The sequence below is a fragment of the Hippocampus comes genome, unplaced genomic scaffold (genome assembly GCF_001891065.2).
Source record: "Hippocampus comes isolate QL1 unplaced genomic scaffold, H_comes_QL1_v1.1 scaffold676, whole genome shotgun sequence".
NCBI classification, from domain to species: domain Eukaryota; kingdom Metazoa; phylum Chordata; class Actinopteri; order Syngnathiformes; family Syngnathidae; genus Hippocampus; species Hippocampus comes.
In genome coordinates this window covers 172,500-189,298 of record NW_017805988.1, presented here as the reverse complement: position 1 = coordinate 189,298, position 16,799 = coordinate 172,500, and the positions used below count along the sequence as shown (strand labels likewise).

Here is a 16,799-nt window from a genome sequence, read left to right as displayed (position 1 = left end):
GTCGGACCGGGGGCGAGGCGCGGCACGGGGCCGAGCGCGGGCCGGCTGGGGCTCGAGCTGGCCGAGCGAGCGCCGTGTTTGGGAGGCGAGGAAGAGGAAGAGGAGGGGGGGGCCTGAGCGTCGTCGGTACGATACCTTTGGGGTTTGAGGCGCATCCGAGGCGGCAGCGCCGTGTGCGAGGCGGGGCCCACCCGGGCGGTGCTAAGGTGCTGCAGGCGGCGGGTGAAGTGGACCTTCTGGTTCTGGTTGTGATTCTGCAAGGCCGCCGCACGCGTCAAAGCCTTGCCGCCGCCGCCCTCTCTGTCCTGGTTCTCCCCGAGCGGCGGCGGAGGCTGCGAGTTCCGTGGCAGTCTCTTGAGAACCTGGCCGGTTTTGGCGCAATCCGCCGAGGTTCCCTTGGCCAGAACCTTCTTCGAGTTCAGCTTCAGACGAATGGAGGAGGAGGACGAGGACACCGCCCGCAGGACGCGGCGCGAGGACGCGGAAGCGGCGGCGGACACGCGGATCCCCGACGGGGGGCGTCTGTCGCCGCGACCGCTTTTGTCGTCGCTCCTCAGTCGCTTGACCTCCGCGGACACGGGCCCCTCCGCCGCCCTCCGCCGCCGCGACGCCTCCTCGCCCCTCAGGTCCACGGCGCCCGGCCGGCGCCCGGCCGCGGCCACCACGCCTTTGCACTTGTCGCACAGCACCTGGCGGGGGCGCAGCTTGATGGCGTTCATGATGGAGGTGGGCTCCTCGCAGCGGTAACGGCGCTTGGGCCTTTTGATCTTGCGGGGCGGCGGCTGAGGTAACGCCTGGTTGTAGGTGTCCCGGATGAACAGCGGGGGCGGGTACGGCGCCCCCTCCTGGAACAGCGGGGGCGGCTTGGCGCTCCACGGGCAAGGCGGCGAGTCCGAGTCCTTCTCCGTGGGCGCTTCCTGCTTTGGGGGCGCGGGGGCGGCAGCTTCCGCGGGGATCGCCGCCCTCTGAGGTGGACTCTGGTCTTCGCGTCGGGGAAACGGCGTGACGGGAATTCCGTAGGGTCCGAACCTGAGCAAAGGGAAGGAGAACCTTAGACTCACATGGGACAACCCGTCCGAACGAAACGCCTCCACGTCCTTGTCCTTTCATTCAGCTCACACATCAATTTGTCGTTCAACAGCAAAGAGTAAAATGCGCCGTTTGCCCGAGTGTGGCTCATTTGACACAAAGGAAGGATTCGCCCGGTTGAAAAGCGGGAATCGGTGGCCACATCTCGCCCACCTTTGACGATCAAATGACGGACGTCGGGAAGCTTGTCAAGACAGAAACCGCGTGAGCCTTACCTTTTGGAAACGTCCATGAGAACCCCGGAGAAGAGCTTCTCGCCCACCCGGAAGGACACGACCAGCGCGTCATCGATGACGTGGTCCAAAGAGACCCGGACCTCGGAGCCGAGGCTGAGGGTCAGGTCCTGAACGCAGGCGCCGAGCCGCGGAGCGCAAGGACCCGTCTCGGCTTCGGCCGAGGCTTCGGCCGGCTTGCCGTCCGGCTGCGGCGACCCGCCACCCGCGTACGTCTCCTCGGGCTCCGGATCCCCTTCCGCGATAGCGTCCCGTCCGGCGTCGTGGCTAGCGACGGGCCTTCGCTCCGGTTGGACCGAAGCCGCGTAGCCTCGGTCCCGGCCCGCGGCGTTCGTGGTCGGTTCCGCCGGTTCCGCCAGCGAAAGGCCGTCCTCGGCGCCGGGCGGGGGCCGGGCGGCCGGGAAGGAGTGCAGGAAGACGGCTGAGGAGGTGGGCTTGGGCTGCGCGAGGATGCTTCGGTACGCCGCCTGCGCCGAGCCGTTCCGCGCCGCTTCCCCGGGGGAGACGCCGGCTCCGCGGTCGTGGACGAGCGGGTCGCTGGCGGCCTCCCCTTGGACTTTTCCCGCCGCGGGCTCCGGCTCCGGCTGCGGCTCTGGCCTGACATGGCGGCGGTCCTCCCCGTTGCCAGAGTCTCCCGAGCGAGGCCGATACAACTCCACGGCCGACTCGTGCTCCGGCAATCCCTCGGGGTCCTGGGAGACCTGCATGCGCCCCGGGACGCTGGGGCCCGATTCCGGTGAGCCGTCGTCGGTCGTCGCCGTTGTGCGAATCGCCGCAGCTCCTGGCTCGGTGGCCACGGCCGCCATTTTCTTCCGCTATGCGAGCGAGCGCGCGTCGCCGCGCCCGCCCCTCCTTTACAAAGGTTCAGAGAATTGGAGGCCCGCAATTGGCCGACGATGTCGTCAGTCAAACGAAAGCCCAAAGAACCTATGCGCTCCGATTCGTCTGAGACGCGGAAGTGGAATGACGTCACCGGAGTGGGTTCGTCTGAGACGCGAAACAAAAACATCGGCCAGCATCCCGTTGATGAGCAGAAAAAAAGTGACTCAAGCAGACTTTCACAACATACAGTTTTTTCATTCCTCAAGAAAACACATAAGAAATGACAAGAAGAAAAGATATGACGGCAAGACATGAGCAGTTGATAATTATTCACGATTCTATCGTCACTCGGATGAAACATGAATAAATTCTTGTTGTTTTCGTCTTGTCTTTCTGCATTGGCTCGAAATTTAAAGGCATGACATTGGATTTCAAGTGTTCATTTGTGGACCCAAACTCTAAGTTCACGTGTACATTGATTCATTAACTCGAAGCCTCTGGGTCAGTTTTAAAAGCTAACTTTACTGAATGAGTTCAAATTTTGACTCCTCCCCAACTTATTTCATGTGTTCGTTTCTTGAAAACAAATGTCGACATACAAGATTAGGATTGTCGTACAGTTGAAAATGAAACACGACGCGATTGCCGCCTCCTTCACAAATTAATAGAACAGCACACTGGTCACAGGCCTCAAATCAATCATTGATTAATTCAGATTAATGAAAGCCGCGTGTGACCGCGTTACAATTACGAATACGATTCAACAAACGAAATGCGGATCGATCGATCGATCACATCTGCGAATGAGCGGCCATGATGTGACCCGTGATTGGTCAGAGGGCGTTGAGACCGCTCCCTTCGACTTCTTTCACTTGTTTTAAGGACAGGCCCACTTGTTCATCTTCTGACGAAAGGTCCGTCTTCTTCCGCTTCTGACCGGCGAGGCTTCTTCCGGACCTTCAGAGACACACCTCGGTCAAATCCAAAACATCGGATTGTGTGGAAAATGAGACCCGTTTGAAAAAGGCAGCCAACGTACCAGGAGGCTTTTTGTGTCACGGCGCTCCACAACTTGTAAGAATTCCCGAGGCTACCGCCCTACGAGTCGTTCGTTTGCGCTCCACAACTTGTAAGAATTCCCGAGGCTACCGTCCTACGAGTCGTTGCATGACCTTGGTGACTTCAAAACCAAAGTGGGCGGTACCGTATTGGACTTGAGGGTGAGATTTCAGGACACTCTGTCCGATCCCGTGCTAGGTGCCGACATTAAGAGGAGGACGTTCGCGTCAACGTGCGCCTGTAACGTTTGCTCCTAATGTTAGCCCTCAAAGTTCCATTCGCGCGAAAGCAGACCAATGTCAGCTTCTGATGTTCGAGTCGTTTCTTTTTTTCGCGACTGAGCTTAGCGCCCCAAGTTGTGACGATCCGTCATCGAAACGCTTCGCGGCCGTGCGACGCGGTAACGGGTCCCTTTGCCCTTTGCGTGAACCCGGACGGCGGTCGGGACGGAGCCTCCCGTCGTTGGCGTTCGCCGCTCGGCCCGCTCACCATTTCTCCTCCACGTCCCGGATGGTGTCCGGGAGCGGAACGTTGAGCGTCTCCGGCAGGAGGCAAGCGAAGCCCGAAGCCAGCACGGCCGCACCCCCGTACACCACGCTGGGCAGGGCGGGGACCACCTGCGGGGGCCGCGAGACGGCATTCGGGAGGCTGCCCTCGCGATGACGGCCCGACAATTCGACCGTGCGGGTTTACCTCATCCAGGATGAGGACGGCGGGCGCCGCCATGCTGCCCACTCTGGCCATCGTGGACACCAGACCCATCCCCGTTTGCCTGCGGAGCAACACGGCAATGTGACGTAAACAGAACCGAGCATTTGACTGATGAGCGCACTCTCGAAAAACGGCGATTTGGGACGATGCGGCTCATCTTTCAACGATGTCGCCCACCAGATATGAAGGACGAGCCCTCATGAGTGGGGCGCACGCGAGTCATCGTTTCGTCGACCGTCCTTTAAAAAGGACGGCGTTCGCAATCCTTGGCTCGTTCCCGACGAGCGAATCGCACCACGTGCGCTTTTTCCTCAAGCGATGATGTCCTACCTGACGACGGTCGGGTAAAGTTCTCCGGTGTACAAGTAGACGGTGGTGAAGGACGCCGAGGTGAAGGCCTTGCCCAGACACGCCAGCGTGGTTCTGATGGCCTGCATGTCTGACAGAAGAACGCCAAGCGCGCGTTTGGAAAAGCAGACGCTTGCCTCCGTTTCCCCTCCCCCCCAAAATAAAAATAAGTCTATACTGTCCATTCTATTTTTTGGAATTGTGTGTTTTGCCTCACCCGCGGGGACAAAGATGTTGGCGAAGATGAAGAGGGCGGACATGAGGAGGCACAAGGCCTGCGTCACCCTCCTCCCGAGGAAGCCGAGCATCCCCAGAGCCACAAACTTGGAGGGAAAATCCACGGCTCCGAAGATGAGCTGCATCACATAAATACTCACCTGCGCCGAGGAACGGCAGCACTTAGCTCAGCTTAGCGTGCTGCGGCCCGGCTCGGGCCGAAAAGTGAGCGCGCTCACCCCGAACTTCTGCAGGTCCAGCACCAAACCGTAGTACGCGAAGCTGGTGGAGAACCTAGCAAAGGGACACGGGCGGACGTCACGCGAGCGGCGACCGGCGGCGGTGTGAGGAAGTGGCGAATCTTGTCTCTTCGAGGAAACGAGGCCAGAGTCAGGTCAGGCGGCGGCGGTCCCCGTGTGCGGGGAGCGATTGGCCACTTGTGTGTGATCGGAGTCAAGCCCGATGACGGGAGCCCCGCGCCTGCGCTAACGTTAGCCGCTTCACTCGGGCAAGGCGCGACGGTCCGGGTCGTCCCTCACCAGACGGCGATGAGCCCGACGGAGATGCGCCTCATGCCGGGCGTCCGGAGCAGGTCGTAGGCGGTCAGCGTCTTGCGATCGGACTCCAGCTCCTTGCTCATGTGGGAGCGAAGCACCTGCGGGTCACACGGCGCACGCGTTCAAGCCCCCGTTGACGAGCGACGGCGGATCGCCGCGAGGCGTCGTTTGCGGACGCGTGACGGGGCAACCTCCGGCGTCAGCTTGTCCACCGCTTCGGGTTTTCCGTTGATGCGAGCGACTCTGTGGAGGGTCTTCAAGGCATCCTGGGACCGCCCCTTGAGAATCAGCCAGCGCGGCGACTCCGCCAACCACCTGAGCGGCGACACGTTTGGCTCAGACGGCGATTCGCGAGGGGGGGGCAACCGAGGCAGGAATGAGGACGGACCAGCTGTAGGCAAAGGAGAGGATGTGCGGAGCGCACGCCACCAAGTGCAACTTCCTCCAGTCCCGCAGCCAGTAAGCCAAGCCGGCCAAGACCAGTTGACCGAAGGTGAAGTAGAAGGAGGTGAGCGTGCCCACCAAAGTCCTGGTTTTGGTCGGGATCCACTCCACCTCTGACGACAAAACGGCAACAGCGTCGGTCCGGCTGACGGAGCCCACCCAAGACCCCGAGGTCGAAACCGCTTACTCAGGGAGACGGTGTTGAGGATGATGCCCGACACGGCCATGCCGCTCAGGAAGCGGAAGACGCAGTAGACCCAGTAAGACTGCGACAGGGCGCAGCAGGAGCCCAGGACGCCCAGCTGCAGGTAGGACCAAATCAGGACGGAGCGCCGACCCCACCTGAGACAAAAACGCAGGACCCGACTCGGGGGCGCCCTTCTTCCTCGGCGAGCGGAGGGAGAAGGCCCGCCCGCGTGCGGGGGGAGGGGCCACCGCGGCCGGTAGCCCGAAGGGGCCGGCCTTCGGAGAGAAGCAAAGAGGCTCACCTGTCGGACAGGCCGCCGTAGATGACGGCGCCCGCTAAGAGGCCGCCCATGTACACCGTCTGGATCATCTGCTTGAGGGGACGCAGCGAGCACACCAGATCCCACTGAAGACGCACAAGGCAAGACCACGCTCATTGGCACGCACGAGTGCATCATCATCTTCCCGCTCGGCCATCTGCCCGCGTCCTCCCGAACCGCTTCGAGCCCTTCGATAGAGCTCGTCCGCTTCCGACGGGATCTTTCCAACTCCCGCCGACGCACTTTGAACTCCTTCTGGAAAACTGGAGCCCTCCCGAGGGATCGCTTGAACTTCTCGCCGGACCATGGCAACATCTTACGGGATCACCCGCACATTCAGACCGAATCGTCGGCGATTCCCGCCAGATCAGGAACACGGCCGACGGGGCGCGAGGACTTCCCGCCGGATCGCTCAAACTTCCTTCCCCGATGGACCACGATCGCACCCGACGCGCTCGCCGATGGCTCCAAGGTGCGGCTCGCTCACTCGAATTCCCGACCAGATGACGGGCGCGCGCTCCGATTTCCGGCTTACCTCGGAAACGGTGGTGGCGATGAACTCGGAGCTGTCGAAAGTCCACCCGTCCACGCAGCTTTCGGTCTCCAGGTGACTGGTGTTCACCGAGCTGTTGGCGCTCAGCAGCTGCCACTGCGGCGTCACGTATCTGAAAGCGAGCCGGCGTTTAGCCGCCGTTTAGCCGGCGCCAGGCGACCGGCGTCGACGGGTTGCCGAGCGACCTGCTGCAGCGGTCCAGCCGGGTTCCCGAGGGGTCCGGAGGGATGAAGGCCTTCAACACGTCTCGCCGGTCCGCCTAAAACACGACGACGCGGCGTTAGCCGCGCGGCGCCCGACCGCCTCGGACGCCAATCACGTACGTGCCGCGTGAGGTTCCACAGGCTGTGATTGGTCGACAGCCGGCAGTGGTGGGCGGGCGTTCCGGAGACAAAGTTGTTCAGGAGGTTCTGACTCGCCATCAGCAGGCCCGGGAAACTGATGAGGGTCACGTGGAGCCACTGGTAGCGGCCGAAACCGCCCATCTGACCGGTCGCACATGCGGAGGTTTACCGCCGAGATGTCGACTGAAACTTCCCGCCGCGTCATTCAAACTTCTCGCTGCTCATTTGGACCACGTATGGAGTTGGAGCCAATCGCGCGCCACCGACTGGTCGGCAGCCCGTGGACAAACAACGGACCGGTCGCGAGTCGGTCACGGGGCGGAGGAGTCGCGACGGTGCCGACCTGAGGCGGGTCGGGACACCAGCGTCGGGCCCGGGCCGACGCGCTCGCCGCCTGCCGCTCGGGCGCGCCCCTCGCCAATCCACGCACGCGGCTGTTTCTCCTTGGAATCAGATTACTCCCGATGGCTGCTTCTTGTAATCCGATTACTCACCTCATCCAGCAGCTCACTGAAGCCCATCCTGACAATGTCGCCGTCCGTTCTTCTTCTCGCCTTCAAATGGACCTGTCAAAACAAATAAGAAAAGTCTCCTGCCACCCGCGCCGCTGAAAGTTGCCATGACGGCGGCGTCGGCTCTTTCTCACAATTTGCTGGGGGTCTGCTGAGTCGCCTTAACGGATTAAACGTGCGCACGTTCGCAAACAAGTGGATTTCCTCTCGCCGGCGGCCGTTTGCTGACTGCGCGGCACCAGGACCCGACGGCCGGACGGCGGCGACGCGTCTTCCTCGGGGGCCGCAGACTTTGACACGTTGCGCGACGCGGTCTTCAACCCCCGTCGCAACTCCCACCCCGAGCCTGACCCCCACCGCGGCGTCTGTTAATGTTCACGTGAGCCTCGCCGGCAATAACTTGAGCGACACGATGATGAGTCATTGGACATGCCGACAAGTCGAAAACACGCACGGCCTGCTGGTCATTACGAGTGTCCGCCAGATCGCCGCCGGACCATTCCAACTTCCTAGCGGAGCGCTCAAAGCTCACCGCTGGTCATTGGAACGCAGTAGTTGGATCAGTACCAACGCAAAAGCACACTCCCCGCAAGATGACGGCAACTTTCGGGGAAATCACTCCAACTTACCGCCCGGTCATGAAAGCTCCCCCTTCCATCAGAACCACTTCTTGCCGGACGATTCAAACTTCCTAACGGTCTTTAAATGTGCGTCAAGGACACTTTCGTAAGAGCGCCGCTCAAATTGAAGGAAATGGCCACAGTTCTTCTTGGTTCTTGGTGCTTGGATTGTGGCCTAAACCTCACCTAGAAGACCAAAGCATTTCGGAATCCCGAATCCCAACTCGTCTCTTGGAATATTGCTCATGTTTGTTCGGACCTGGAAAAATGCATCTTTCATTTTCATGCCTTTTCATGAGCGTGCGAGGGCTGTGGCCAGAAGAGGCGGGGTACACCCTGGACTGGTCGCTAGCCAATCACACGACGCACGCGCAGACACGCGGCGGACCTGTCGTCGGAAGGTCCAGCTGCGCTTCGCGCCGCGGCGACCTCCGCTCGGAATTCACCCCCGTGACTCCAAGCAACAAACAAGACGGCGGGCGACCGGTCGCAAGGTCACCAGCTGAAAACACAGGCGCCGACGCACTCGTACAACCCCGCCGACACGTGTCGGCAGGGTTGAACATTGAGGGCCGGTGGAGCGCTTGCACAATCGCGAGGACAATGATTGCTAACGCTCGCTGCCGTGAAAACTTTTCATGTCACTCATTCACCACCAAACAAAGAAAGGAGAAAGAAAAACGTTCGTGTGCAAGTCTTTGGAAAAGTCTCTTGGCAGGGAAAAGAGCTGCAGGATGGACTCTGGTCATCAAGTGATCGGCGTTGACCTGGCGGAGCCTTCTGGGGCTCTCATAAAAAAACCTGGGTTGGTTTCTCACAGATGAACACATCCCAGTGGTCCCAAGTGTCATCTAAAGACCCCCAGAGAGAGAGAGAGAGACAGAGACAGAGAGAGCGCTTTGGAGGAGTCCGCCATGCTCCTCTTTTGTTCGCTTAGTGTCGCAGTGAGTGAGTGAGTTGAGTTAGTTAAGTGCGTTCGTTCGTTAGATGCTGCCCGACGCGACTGTCCGTCCTCCTCTTGGAGGCATTCGTCGCGCGCTCGGAAAACCAGCTGACGTATTTCCGGCTGGAAGAGAGACGCTCCCACGCCACGGAGGACGAATACGTTCACGAATTGAATTTGGGGTGGCTTCATCACTCATTTTGTCGTCTATCTTGATGTCGAATCTATTTTGGAGTGAATCGCTGCGCAGTTTAAGTAACAGTTTCAAGGTTCACTACGGCGTTATCAAAACAACATAAAAACTAAACACACACACACGCGTGATCATAAAACACTCTGGATACAAACGTGAGTAATCTTGCTAATTGACGTTTAAAAAAAAAAAAGCAATAGTGTGTCGTCGAGTTGAGGGGGAGCGGATGTTGTCGTGCGCATGCGCAGCCCAACCTTCAGGAAAATGGCGGCGCCCGTGGATTTGGAGCTGAAGAAGGTAATTGAGCGAACGAAGACGCGTTCACGAGTTGGATTGCTTTCCAACACGTACGAGGTGCACTTTTTCAAAGGCCACGCTTGTTAGCGAGACCATCGATTGGAGCTATTCTCGACGTGACGCCCGGTGACTCGGTAAAACGAGCGGTGAACGCGCCTGCCTCGTCTCGCCGCGCCGCCTGTTCTGGGTTCGAATCTCGGCTCGGGCCTCCCCGAGTGGACCTTGCGCGTTCGCTTCGAAATTGTCAATCGAAGGGAACGGCATTGGTCGCGCGTGTCCACGAGACTGACTGGCCGGCGACCACCCTTTTGTTCATCAACTCGATGTGCACCCGCTGCTCCTCGACCGCTCCGGTCCGGTCTTCGTCTAGATATGTGACTTGAAAAGGACCGGCGAGCAGTCCGTTGTTTCCTACGGGGATGCCGAAGTCTAGTCCTCGAGGTCCGCCGCGCCCCGTCTATTTTGCATCTCCGCCCGCCGCAACACACCCGAATCAAAAAGATCGGCAAGCTCTGCGGAGGGCCGCTCGTGATCCTGATCGTTTGACTCGGGTGTGATCGGAGGAGGGAGACATCGCGGAAGCGCGACTGACCGGCGCCCGGTCCAGGGCGCGTGTATACATTGGCGTGTCGGGTGTGGGTTGCCCTTTCAACGCAAGTGCGCGCGTGTCGTTTGCGGGCGCCAGGCCTTCTCGGAGCTGCAGGTGAAGATGATCGACACGCAGCAGAAGGTGAAGCTGGCCGACCTGCAGATCGAGCAGCTGACGCACGTGCAGAAGCACGCCAACCTCACGCACGCCGAGATCAGCACGCTGGGCGACAACACGCGCATGTACGAGGGCGTCGGACGCATGTGAGTCGCCCGCCGCGCCGCCCTAAAACCGTCGGTCGCCTGACGACTGCCCGCACGCCCGCGCACGCTTCAGGTTCATCCTGCAGTCCAAGGACGACATCACGCAGCAGCTGAAGGTCAAGCAGAAGACGGCCGAGGAGAAAATCAAAGAACTGGAGGTAGCCGCCTTTGTCAGCCGAACACGTGAACTCGCATTGGCCATCGGTCACTTCCTTTGCCGGGTTTGGCGACTGCTTCGCCTCCTTCCGACTTCAACAAGCATTCGTGCCATTCAATCGCTTGTGGGTCCACATTTCAAACCTTTCCTACAATTGGACCGAATCGTTCCCCGTTGGGACTCCTCAGCCACATTCGACGAAAACCCTCTCATTTCCCCATTTTAGAGAGATTCTAACCGGGAACTGTTCAGCTCATTCCTATTCACCCCCCCGCGCCAAAAAAAGCCCAAATTAACAAATTTGTATTGACCTCAAATTTCTGCATTTTGTTGCAAACTGTTCCAACTTAAAAGCACAAAGAAGTGAGGTAACTTAAAAAAAAGTGAATAAGTGGGATAATCCTAATTTTGTGAAAGGGTTTGAAAAAAAAAACATTAACAAGTTCACAATGAAATGCTTGAGAAAAAAAAAAGATTTCAAAGCGTCTAATCAATTGTTTGAGCATTGCGTCAACATGCCAATTTGAGGAGGGCGGGGAAATGAAAGCTTTCCCCCCCCCCCAAAAAATATATATATTTTTGAAACTTGTCGTGTGTTTGTGGCTTCCAGCAGAAGAAGGTGTACCTGGAACGCAGCGTCAAGGAGGCGGAGGACAACATTCGGGAGATGCTGCTGTCCAGGAGAGCTCAGTGAGCCGTCAAAAGCTTTTCGCCGTGTCTTCGTTTCATTAAAGCGCTCGTGTCACCACCTGAGCGATTGGTCATTGATCAGCCCGGCAGCGGGGATGGGACGGCAAAAGGCTTTTATTGGGAAGCGCCGGCGCGGTCACGTGTCGCCGGCCTTGTTGACAAAGTTGATGGAGTAGGAGCCCGTGGCGGCGTCCTGGTTGACCTGGAAATTGCTGGTGGACAGGCCGAACGGTCGCAGGACCAGGTTCCCCAGGTCCTTCAGCTTACCTGCCGGGGTCAACAGAGGTCAGGGTCAATCGCCGCTCGGGGGCACGGGGAGAGGCGCCTGCCGACCATTACCCAACATTTCCGCCTTCAGCTTCTCGTTCTTTTCGTGGATCTGCTGAGGTAGTCTCTGCGGGGACGGCAAGTGGTCGGGCTGGCGTTACAAAACGGGATTTCAACAAATAAATGCAGCAAAGCACCACATTTGTCTTCCTGAGACTCCTCAACAGAGTTCCGTGAAACCAAGACGGTGGCAAAGCACCACTTGCGTTAATGAAGCACCTCGACTGGCTTCGGCGTAACTTCTTGACAAGACGGCACCAAAGTGTGACTTTTACTCACTCGCACTAGAACAAGAAACAAATAGCGGCTTGTCCTGTCGCCTTTTCCTCGTTGCCTCCATGCGCCCTTGCACTGAATTTGACTCCAGCTCACCCGCGACCCTCGCAAGTAGAAAATGGGAGGGATGGATCTGGCAAGAGGCGGGTGGCCGCGAAGGGCCCCGAACTCACCGCGCAGGCCTGCCCGGCTGCCGTCTGCTTGGGGTCTCGCTCCAGAACCTTCTGGTAGTCGTCCAGCGCCTTTTCCAGTTGCTCCGTCTGCTCGTAGAGCTCCGCCCTCCTCAGCAAGGCCTTCACGTAGTCTGGATTCAGCTCCAACGCTAGCAAGAAAGAAAGAAAAGTTGTCACATGTCCAAATTCCAGGTTCACCCAAAAAAAAAAAATAATAATAAACGCTCGTCCTGACATCGCTCACCTCTGGAGCAGTCGGCGATCCCGTCGTCCTTCCGCTCCTGGCGCAAGAAAGCGAAAGGTCTCGTGAGCGTGGCGCAAGTGCGCGTGAGCTCATCCGCCAGCGTTTGCATTTTGCTCCACGCCCGACCGGCGCCGACTCTGCTCACCTTAGCCATGCCGACTGGCGTCGGTGGGTGTGAGAGCGTTGGCGTGTGTTGCATTTACCAGGTGCAGTCGTGCAGCGGCTCTGTTGGAGAACAAGACGGCTCGCTCTTGGCTGAAACGGCGCGGACACAAACGCAGCGCCTGCGTGTAGCTTTGCTCCGCCAGAGACCAATCTGCACCAACACAGCACACGCTGCTCAAAGCGTTCCGCGGCATGACGCTGCCCGCGCACTCACTCGTGAAACTGCTCGGTACGTCGTGGCTGCGGTTGTGCAGCGTGTACCAAAACCTAGACATTGAAAATAGTGAACCCCGACATTTGTTGTTTTTTTTTTCTCCGTGGGATATTAATCGACGGAGGAAAACAAAGGACATTTTCACTATTCGTACCGTTAGTTTCATAAACGTGGATATGTAGCTCTAGCTCTAGTTTTGGTCTTCATAAACGTGGATATGTAGCTCTAGCTCTAGTTTCAGTTTTGGTAAAAGCAATTTGCTTTTTAACATTTTATTTCCTGAACGAAAATCCTCTTTCGATTTGAGTTTTGGTTTACGATGATAAGCTTGGCCTCTCGACTGGTGTACAGCGTGACCACAGCGGTGGATGCAGCGGTGGAGCTCACCTCCGTTTTTAAAGTGGCAGTTTCCTTCCTCCTTCAAGGTGAGACTCTCTAGTCGTCGGCTCTGAGGTGACAAAAAGGTGAGCGCGACGGATGCGTTTGTCGACCCTTCAAGGTCATCCACCACTTTTACCTCCATCTCTCCCTCTGTCAAGTTCTCCTCTTCCTCCTCCTGATGGTCATCTTCTGCCACTTCTCCAAAGTCCTTCAAGTCGCCGTCGGAATCGTCCCCCGCGTCCTCCGTCGGTTCTGTGCTCGTGTCGTCTGTTGGCTGGTGTCTCGAGTCCGTTTTTGTGTGTCGTCCGTCCTGGTCTCCTCGGTCCGGATGCTCCAAAGTCTCTTGGCAGTCAAAGAAGTCCTCCCGGTCTGCAGAGTCTTCCTCGCTGCATTTCTGTTCAGCTGCTTGCCGGCTCATCCTCAACAACTGAACCACGGAGAGGAGAACACACACGCACAGGCTTTTATTTAGAGTAAACATTTGAAGGTAATAAGGCCATGTTCACGACCCCGGAACCTTCCTGACCAAGACTACAATCGAGTCTTTGAACCTTTTAATACGACCAGATTGCTTCATTTCTTCCATCACCTTCCACGACGGGCGACTGACGATTTTTTAATGTTACGGACCAACAGGACTGAGTATGATGGATTCGTTTGCATAGAACCGAGAGAAATTGACACGTATTTGTCGTATAAGCAGAATCATTTCATGCGGAATGACGATGTTGACAAACGGAGTCGATAGCTCAAGAGTCGAAAAAGACAGTCGGGCGTCACGGGAAGAGCTGCGGTCGCGTTGTCAAATCATGGTTGGCAACGTCTTCATAAAGTGGCATTCAGAGGATTAAACACAAACAAACTTCCAAAATGATCTGATTCGTTGACTTACCTGATGATAACGAGGCTCGGCTTTCATAAATTAGCCAAGACACTTCCGGGTTTTTCTTCTTCTACGTCTTTTACTTCTTCTTCGGGCGTGAGGCTGAAACAACGGGTGCGCTTTGTGTCACGTTCAACTGCGCTATTGGAATCTATATGAAGATATATTTCGATTTATTTTTATAAACGTTGGTGTAAAAAACACGATTGTAAAGTATCGTAACCGTCCGGATATTCCTCACAATTTCCCGACAGAAAATAACAATTTACAATGGCAAAAAAAAAAAAAAAGATCGACTAGAATTCGAGATGTCTTGAACATGTTTATTTTGTCAGCATCTTGAAACAATACGGGGGAACGGAGAGAAGCTACACAAATGGTCGTCTTGTGACCGTCACTTTTTCAATCGAGCAACGTTTCAATATTATTGCGCGATGTCAAATCGGCGAGTGGCTCGTTGAGTGTTAGTTAGGTTGCCTCCTGATGACTTGACTCGCTCTGAGGCTAAAACGAAACCTTTATTCAGGTAATTTGTTTTGCCGACAGGGTTGGGAGTAACGCAGTCGCTTCCGAGGTACAGTATTTTGTCGCACAAGGGACGGGACACGTCGCAGCCGGTCACGAAACCTCCTTCCAGTCCCTCACCGAAAAAGTTGAAATGTCCCGTTGACAACAGCAACAACAAAAATCGGATTCATCCATTGTTTGTCAAAATAATAATGAGGGATCGATGATTAAAATAGATATTTGTACAACTTCATTTGTTCGACAGTGTCAAAGGCTTGAAAATTGACAACAAAGAACCCCCCCCCCTTCTTTATTACATATAACTCTTTCTTCAGTAGCCGTAGGCCAACAAAACCAAAGTAACTCGTAACATTTCTCTCCAGCTTTCACGTGCCCTCCGGGATGAACAGAGTCTCTCTTCCCATTTTCATTTTCCACTGACAACAGCAAAGAATACTGATAGCCGGCATCGGCTTGACTCCGCCCACCGCGGGGGCGGAGCTACAAGAGGAGGCGCCGGTGGCCCGTGCCGACGACGTCGTTAAATTTCCTGTGAAATTTTTCACACCATTTACAATATGAACACGTTTGACCGTACGATGGGACGTACCGACTCTACAATAGTCTTCATGTACATATTTACACTTTGAATGACAGGCGGAAGCAGCAGCGAGGTTTGGTCTTGTCTTTGTTGTCGGCCGGGGCGAGGGAGGAGGGGGACGCGGAGCGGGGCGTCGCCCGAGGGAAGCGAGGATGCTCGCGAGGAAGTAGGCCAGAAGGCTCAGAGGACGGCAAGGTAAGAAGAGAGGAAGCCAGGAAGGCGGGAGGTGAGGATGGTCGCGAGGTCAGAAGCGAGAAGGCCGAGATGGTCGCGAGCCAGGAAGCCAGGGAGGGAGGACGCCAAGCGAGAAAGGAAACGAGGAAGTGAAGGGAGATTGGCAGCAGGAGCACAGCAGCCAAGCACGCAGCATCGCCTCCACATGCCGTCGACGAGGCGACGTGACCTCGACGTGACTTGGGGAGTCTCCACTTCGACAACTCAAGCAAGTCAAGCAACGTTGCCTCCTGAGGTTTGCCCACTCGGGACATCCCAGTTGGCCAGATTGACATCGTACTGCGTGTTTGCTGGCACGAGATTTCATTTTTTTTGTGGATTTCGGTGCAAAACGTAGCGCTTGCGTCGCAAAGTGTGCCGTTTCTCTTGCGAAAAACACACGTTGCGACTCAGTCTTTCAAGCGGGAGCGAGCCTTTCTGTGTACAAACGTTTTCGGCACAAGGGCGAGCATCTCCGTCACAGAATATTTGAGTGGTTGCTCAGCCTCCGATTTGGCTCGGGCCGGCTATGGCCAATTTGTCGCAAAATTACAGATTTGCGGTCGAATCCTTCTGCTTCGGGGTGGTGGTGAGAAGGAGCTCTTCTCTGGCAAAACATATTCTTTGCGTCAGAAAAAGTGGCATTTTTGTTGCCAAATATGGTGAAGCGTCTCACCGAATGATGGGGCAACAAGCCTGGACGCTGCCTAGCTCACTTAAACATTAAGTTGGAGCCCCCGACCCCAGCCCACCCCACCGGTGGGTTCCTAATATGACGCTAACAGGAGACAACGTGATGCCGACACAATTGGCGGCAGACAGCACACAAATACACCGCTAACATGAGGGACTGGACCACGATGACGCTAGCGTGGTGCTAACGTGACATTAGCACGGTAGACACTCACGTGGCAGAACTTTGACGCCACCTTGGCAGACGTGACGCAAATATAAGCCGAGCGTGAGGCGAAGACGTGACACATGACGCTACTTGGACGCTGAGGAGAAACTAATGCGGCGCTACGACAAAGCGAGACGAGTGGTGGTACATACATGACACGTCATCGAGTCACGTCACTCACGGGACATGAAAATGACTTTAGCACGGCGCTGAAATGGCAGACATGACACGAGCTTGACGCGAAGGGGTTACTGGGACCCCAATGCATCTAAAAAGTAGGGTTGGGATTTCAAAGTAGGCTGAGGGTTTTAAATCAGAATTCTGAAAGCGGGTTAAGGGTATGCAAGAGTGTCGGGTTTGAAATCAGGGTCCCAACCCTTTGACACAAAGACGACGCTAGCCTAGCGCGATGCGCTTTCGACGCCTCAGCCGGCGCGACGCGAAACCGGAATGAGCTTCCGGCCGCGTCGGGTGGTGATGTCGCTTCTGTGTTTTGTTTCCAGCGCTGCCCGCGAGCCCCACGCTGACCTCGGTGTCGTGGCGGTGACGTCATCGGGTGCGCGCGCGCGCGCGCTAGGTGAAGGAGAGGTGCGAGGCGTTGGAGGCCATGCTGGCGCTTCTGCTCATGCTCTGTTCGCTCCTCCCCCCCGACGACGTCCTCCTCAAGGCCTGGGGGCTGTTCCTCACCCCGCCGGCCCCTCTCTGGGCCCCGCCCGCCGGGAGATGGAGGCTCCAGGGGGGCGGCGCCCCGGCCATGGCGGGCTGGCC

The 16,799-nt window shown here is 57.0% G+C and overlaps 5 protein-coding genes across 8 annotated transcripts in view; 1 reads left to right on the top strand and 4 right to left on the bottom strand.

Annotated features, from left to right (window-relative positions):
* pwwp2a (PWWP domain containing 2A) overlaps positions 1-2,261 on the bottom strand; it is a 5,566-nt gene extending 3,305 nt beyond the window's left edge. Inside the window, exons 1-2 of the mRNA XM_019891928.1 lie at positions 1,305-2,261; positions 1-1,029 (exon numbers count right to left, since the gene is read on the bottom strand). Coding sequence (XP_019747487.1) covers positions 1-1,029; positions 1,305-2,128 — 1,853 coding nt within the window. The 5' untranslated portion in view covers positions 2,129-2,261. The remainder of the gene's footprint in view (positions 1,030-1,304) is intronic.
* Positions 2,262-2,375: 114 nt separating this feature from the next.
* oatx (organic anion transporter X) lies at positions 2,376-7,976 on the bottom strand. Of its 2 annotated transcripts, none has more exons than XM_019891929.1 (16): positions 7,529-7,976; positions 7,377-7,448; positions 6,862-7,023; positions 6,724-6,797; positions 6,521-6,650; positions 5,968-6,071; positions 5,667-5,821; positions 5,424-5,592; positions 5,227-5,350; positions 5,018-5,133; positions 4,718-4,772; positions 4,480-4,639; positions 4,245-4,353; positions 3,897-3,975; positions 3,693-3,820; positions 2,376-3,101 (listed from the first exon to the last, which is right to left on the bottom strand). In XM_019891929.1, exons 2-16 carry the CDS (start codon positions 7,401-7,403, stop codon positions 2,978-2,980), a joined length of 1,716 nt encoding a protein of 571 aa, XP_019747488.1. In that variant the 5' UTR covers positions 7,404-7,448; positions 7,529-7,976; the 3' UTR covers positions 2,376-2,977. The 2 variants fall into 2 exon arrangements, with proteins under 2 accessions (XP_019747488.1, XP_019747489.1); XM_019891930.1 differs by having other exon boundaries at positions 2,401-3,101; positions 5,968-6,035.
* Positions 7,977-9,317: 1,341 nt separating this feature from the next.
* pfdn1 (prefoldin subunit 1) lies at positions 9,318-11,206 on the top strand. Of its 2 annotated transcripts, none has more exons than XM_019891943.1 (4): positions 9,318-9,447; positions 10,133-10,299; positions 10,373-10,457; positions 11,067-11,206. In XM_019891943.1, exons 1-4 carry the CDS (start codon positions 9,391-9,393, stop codon positions 11,148-11,150), a joined length of 393 nt encoding a protein of 130 aa, XP_019747502.1. In that variant the 5' UTR covers positions 9,318-9,390; the 3' UTR covers positions 11,151-11,206. The 2 variants fall into 2 exon arrangements, with proteins under 2 accessions (XP_019747502.1, XP_019747501.1); XM_019891942.1 differs by having other exon boundaries at positions 9,357-9,504.
* Positions 11,207-11,242: 36 nt separating this feature from the next.
* On the bottom strand, positions 11,243-13,916 carry ttc1 (tetratricopeptide repeat domain 1). 2 transcript variants are annotated; one of them, XM_019891941.1, is made up of 8 exons: positions 13,819-13,916; positions 13,063-13,345; positions 12,933-12,993; positions 12,370-12,482; positions 12,167-12,203; positions 11,923-12,071; positions 11,486-11,540; positions 11,243-11,413 (listed from the first exon to the last, which is right to left on the bottom strand). In XM_019891941.1, the coding sequence occupies exons 2-8, from the start codon at positions 13,342-13,344 to the stop codon at positions 11,283-11,285; spliced, it is 828 nt and encodes a 275-aa protein (XP_019747500.1). In that variant the 5' UTR covers position 13,345; positions 13,819-13,916; the 3' UTR covers positions 11,243-11,282. The 2 variants fall into 2 exon arrangements, with proteins under 2 accessions (XP_019747500.1, XP_019747499.1); XM_019891940.1 differs by having other exon boundaries at positions 13,063-13,353; positions 13,819-13,890.
* Positions 13,917-15,533: 1,617 nt separating this feature from the next.
* The window catches only part of LOC109528877 (serine/threonine-protein kinase TAO1-like), a 15,787-nt gene continuing 14,521 nt past the window's right edge, over positions 15,534-16,799 (bottom strand). The window contains exon 21 of the mRNA XM_019891919.1: positions 15,534-16,793. Within this exon, the coding sequence (XP_019747478.1) occupies positions 16,605-16,793 (189 nt within the window). The 3' untranslated portion in view covers positions 15,534-16,604. The remainder of the gene's footprint in view (positions 16,794-16,799) is intronic.

Bases quoted from the DNA above. Each gene is read 5' to 3' on its own strand.
- oatx (XM_019891929.1), bottom strand. From the start codon at position 7,403: ATGGGCTTCAGTGAGCTGCTGGATGAG. The intron at 6,651-6,723 runs GTCGCTCGGCAA...GCTCGCTTTCAG, and splicing joins CGGCTGGACCGCTGCAGCAG to ATACGTGACGCCGCAGTGGC. The intron at 5,593-5,666 runs GTAAGCGGTTTC...TTTTGTCGTCAG, and splicing joins CCTCAACACCGTCTCCCTGA to AGGTGGAGTGGATCCCGACC.
- pfdn1 (XM_019891942.1), top strand. From the start codon at position 9,391: ATGCGCAGCCCAACCTTCAGGAAAATGGCGGCGCCCGTGGATTTGGAG. The intron at 9,505-10,132 runs GTGCACTTTTTC...TGCGGGCGCCAG, and splicing joins TGCTTTCCAACACGTACGAG to GCCTTCTCGGAGCTGCAGGT. The intron at 10,300-10,372 runs GTGAGTCGCCCG...CGCACGCTTCAG, and splicing joins TACGAGGGCGTCGGACGCAT to GTTCATCCTGCAGTCCAAGG.
- ttc1 (XM_019891940.1), bottom strand. From the start codon at position 13,845: ATGAAAGCCGAGCCTCGTTATCATCAG. The intron at 13,354-13,818 runs GTAAGTCAACGA...TCCGTGGTTCAG, and splicing joins CCGAGCCTCGTTATCATCAG to TTGTTGAGGATGAGCCGGCA. The intron at 11,541-11,922 runs GTGAGTTCGGGG...CCGTCCCCGCAG, and splicing joins CAGCCGGGCAGGCCTGCGCG to AGACTACCTCAGCAGATCCA.